The sequence below is a fragment of the Cygnus atratus genome, chromosome 25 (genome assembly GCF_013377495.2).
Source record: "Cygnus atratus isolate AKBS03 ecotype Queensland, Australia chromosome 25, CAtr_DNAZoo_HiC_assembly, whole genome shotgun sequence".
Classification (NCBI taxonomy): Eukaryota; Metazoa; Chordata; class Aves; order Anseriformes; family Anatidae; genus Cygnus; species Cygnus atratus.
The window spans coordinates 4587825-4591088 of record NC_066386.1 but is presented as its reverse complement, the minus strand read 5'-3'; the positions used below and the strand labels follow the sequence as shown (position 1 = coordinate 4591088).

The following is a 3264-nucleotide window of genomic DNA, read 5'->3' as shown; positions in this document are numbered from 1 at the left end:
CGTCCTCCCCGGCCCGGCCCACTGCCGTCTGCTCACCCCTCCTGCTGGTGACGCTGCAGACGGGCAGCTGCTTTCTCCGCTCCTTCTCCTTCTCCCTCTCCCACTCCTTTCCCCTCCCCTCTCCCCTTCCGTGCCAAAGGAGCTACCTCAGCCTTTCCCCACACGCCTCCGCGTCCCCTCCTGCTGGGCTGCAGGACGGGCAGAGCCCCCCTGCCCGCCCGCAGGCGCCCAGCACTCGCAGCCCGGGCCAGCCCCCGAGCGGCCCCGGGGCGGAGCTGGCGGCGCCGGGCGGCGGCGGCGGCGGCGGGGAGGAGGCGCCGCGGGCGCAGCAGAGCCGGGGCTGGCGGGGGCAGCGCGGCGCGGGCGGCGGAGCGGCGGGATGCGGCAGGGCCGGGCCGCAGGGCTGGCGGGGCTGGCCGCGGTGCTCCTGGGTGCGCGGGGCTGCCGGCGGCGGGGACGGGACGGGGGCTGCGGGGGGCCGGGGCCGCCCTCGCTGCTGGCCCGCCGGCTTCTTACGGACCTCGCTCCCCTCTGTCCTCCCTCTGCAGCCATCCCGTCTGCCTCCAGCGAGCTCAGCCGGCCGTTCCCTCCCACCTTGCCTTGCTCCCTGCCTTCCTCCTCTCCTTTCGGCACACCCCCACTCATTCCTGCCTGCTTCCCTTCTCCTCCTGGCTCGGCTCGGACCCTCCTTCCAAACAGCCCTGCTCCGACCTGGTCCCCAAATAACCATTCCCGGAGAAATGCCTTTGTGTGCTTTCTTCTGAGAAAATGCTCCCATCAGCTGTCAACCGTTTTCTTCTCTCCTCTCCCCTTGCATGATATTTTGGTGGCAGCAAAGCCCTTTTCTGAGTTTTCTCCTTCTTGTCTTCTTGGCAGTGGCTGCAGGCAGAGCCCAGGTGCAGCAGGAGCCGTGGGCAGAGACCAGGGATGGCACCGGCATCAACATCACCTGCTCACACCCCAACATCCAGTCTAGTGAAGTCATCCACTGGTACCGTCATCTCCCGGGCCGAGGCCCCGCATTTGTTGTGCTCGGTACTAAAGGCTCCAAAGCACTGACGGACCTGGCGGGGTGGCTCGTGGTGGCAGCAGACCGCCGGTCCAGCGCCCTGTGGCTCGCCCAGCCCCGGCTTCGGGACGCGGCGGTGTATTACTGCGCCCTGAGAGCCACGGGGAGAGGAGCCGGGGCTGCGGCCGGGCAGGAACCGTGGCGGGCGGGGCCGGGCGTGTGTGGCGGGGGCGAGGCAGGGGCACAGCACCCAGGGGGCGCTGCCGCTCTGCCCGCCGGGGCCGCCTTACCGCTCGCAGCCCCGGGCGGTCCCCCACCAGCCAAGCCCCAGCCTTGGCTCGGCCCCGCTGAGGCCCCTCAGTTCTCCCGGGTCAGACGCTGGGGGTCCGATGTGGGTCGGACCCAGCTGGGTGTGAGGGGGCAGGACGGCACACCCAGCAACGTTGATGTCGGGCAAGGGAAGGGGCACACCTGACTGCATGAGCTGTGTGTAGCACCCGAGAGACCTCCACACAGTCCTGCTCCCACTGCTTCTTTCAAGTCTCTACCACATTGCAGAGAGGCCTGCAAATCAACAGGTGTGGAAATTCGGCACGGGGATCACAGTTCATCTTCAGGGTGCTCCCAGACATGCAGAGCTTCCTTCCCTCTCCTTCCACCCTTCCCTTCTCCCCTCTGTGCTCGCTCACCTTGCTGGAGAAAGTCCTCATCCTGACAGCCAGCTGTATGCTTGGAAGTCTCTTTCCTTGATGCCTGCGACTGATGCCTGTGTCTGCTCTACCACCTCCTCCATTCCCTGCCTGCACCTGCCTGCTCCACTGTGTCTGGCCCCAAAGCCCTCTCAGGACACCTGAAGCCTCCGGCTCTCAGGGATGCCTGAAGGAACAACCCCGCATGCACTGCAGACTGCCGCTGTCTGTGCCAAGCCTTCCAGGCTGTGTCAGGTTCCTGCCAACAGATGACCAAATAGACCTCAAGGAACCACTGACTGGAATATTTTGCTTCTTTGCCTCACGATCCCTGAGGCTCATCTTCCATACCAGAAGCCGCTTTTGCAGAAGCTCCTCTTCTGTGAATACAAAACACATTAACACCACCACCACCAAACTGTTTGATGTCATTTACAGTGCACAGTGGCAACTTTAGTAGGCAGGTATACCGCTTGGAGTAACTTCAGTATCTCTTCTGCATGTTTAATTGATTTCCCTTGGGATGATAAGAGTCCTCTCTCCTTCCAAATTGCCCCATGTGCAAGCACCACACCAAAGGCCTATTTTGAACCTGTCCAAATGTTAATTCTTTTTCCTTTTGCCAGCTGAAGAGCTCTTATCAAGGGGATGATTTTTTGCTTCTTGGGATGATGTTCCAGGGGAAAGAGGCTTTGCCTCAATTACCTTACTAAGTATTTTTACCGCATATCCTGTGAGGCGAACTCCCTGGCAAACGAAGCTGCTGCCATTTATATACCAATCCTCTGCATGTTCTAGGGGTGTATCCTTTAAGTCTGGTCGGCTGGAGTATACTGTTTCCAGGGTCTCAATGCAAAAGTAAATGGGTAATTTGGAAACTTAGTTACTGACGAAAGAGGCTGGGTTCCTAATTTTAGTGCCCAGAAAATTTGGTGAACTAATAGTCCATTCTACACATTCCTTTTCTTCTTCAGTATCTATCAACAGGTCATCTAGGTATTGCAACCGTGTTCCCTTCCCTGAAGGGGTTTTCCAAGCCTCAAGATCATGGGCTAGTTGTTTCCTGAATATGTTGGGGCTATTCTTGAACCCCTGTAGTAACACAGTCCAAGTAAGCTGAGTTTTTTTGTCCTCTCCTGGGATTTTCGTATTCAAAGGCAAAGAGTTTCTGGCTTTCAGTTGCCACAGGCAGGCAGAAAAAAAACATCCTTTAAATCTAGTACCGTGAACCAAACTTGACTGTTTTCTAATTTTGTCAAAAGGTTATAGGGGTTGGCTACTACAGGGTATAAATCTTTTGTGATCCTATTGAAGGCCCTTAAGTCCTGGACTATACAATAGGTTCCATCTGCCTTTCTAACTGGGAGGATAAGAGTATTATATTCTGACCCACATTCTACTAACAGTCCATATTTAAGAAAGTTATTGATTATTAAACATCCTTTATCTTGTGCCCTGTCTCACTCCTGGGAGTCAATGCCAGAGCCAGGCATATCTGCTCACACCTGTCTATAACGGTGTGCCAGCATTGTCTCAGAAATGTATCACAGAGGGGACTGGTTCCCA

The 3264-nt window shown here is 57.4% G+C and overlaps 1 protein-coding gene across 1 annotated transcript; it reads left to right on the top strand.

Annotated features, from left to right (window-relative positions):
* Window positions 1-316: 316 nt before the first annotated feature.
* Window positions 317-2913, top strand: LOC118258219 (uncharacterized). The gene is made up of 2 exons (XM_035566878.2): window positions 317-431; window positions 877-2913. The coding sequence occupies exons 1-2, from the start codon at window positions 380-382 to the stop codon at window positions 1482-1484; spliced, it is 660 nt and encodes a 219-aa protein (XP_035422771.1). The 5' UTR covers window positions 317-379; the 3' UTR covers window positions 1485-2913.
* Window positions 2914-3264: the final 351 nt, after the last annotated feature.

Excerpts from the sequence above, each read along its gene's own strand:
- LOC118258219 (XM_035566878.2), top strand. The coding sequence starts at position 380 with ATGCGGCAGGGCCGGGCCGCAGGGCTGGCGGGGCTGGCCGCGGTGCTC. Across the intron at positions 432-876 it reads GCTGGCCGCGGTGCTCCTGG|TGGCTGCAGGCAGAGCCCAG; the intron begins GTGCGCGGGGCT and ends TCTTCTTGGCAG.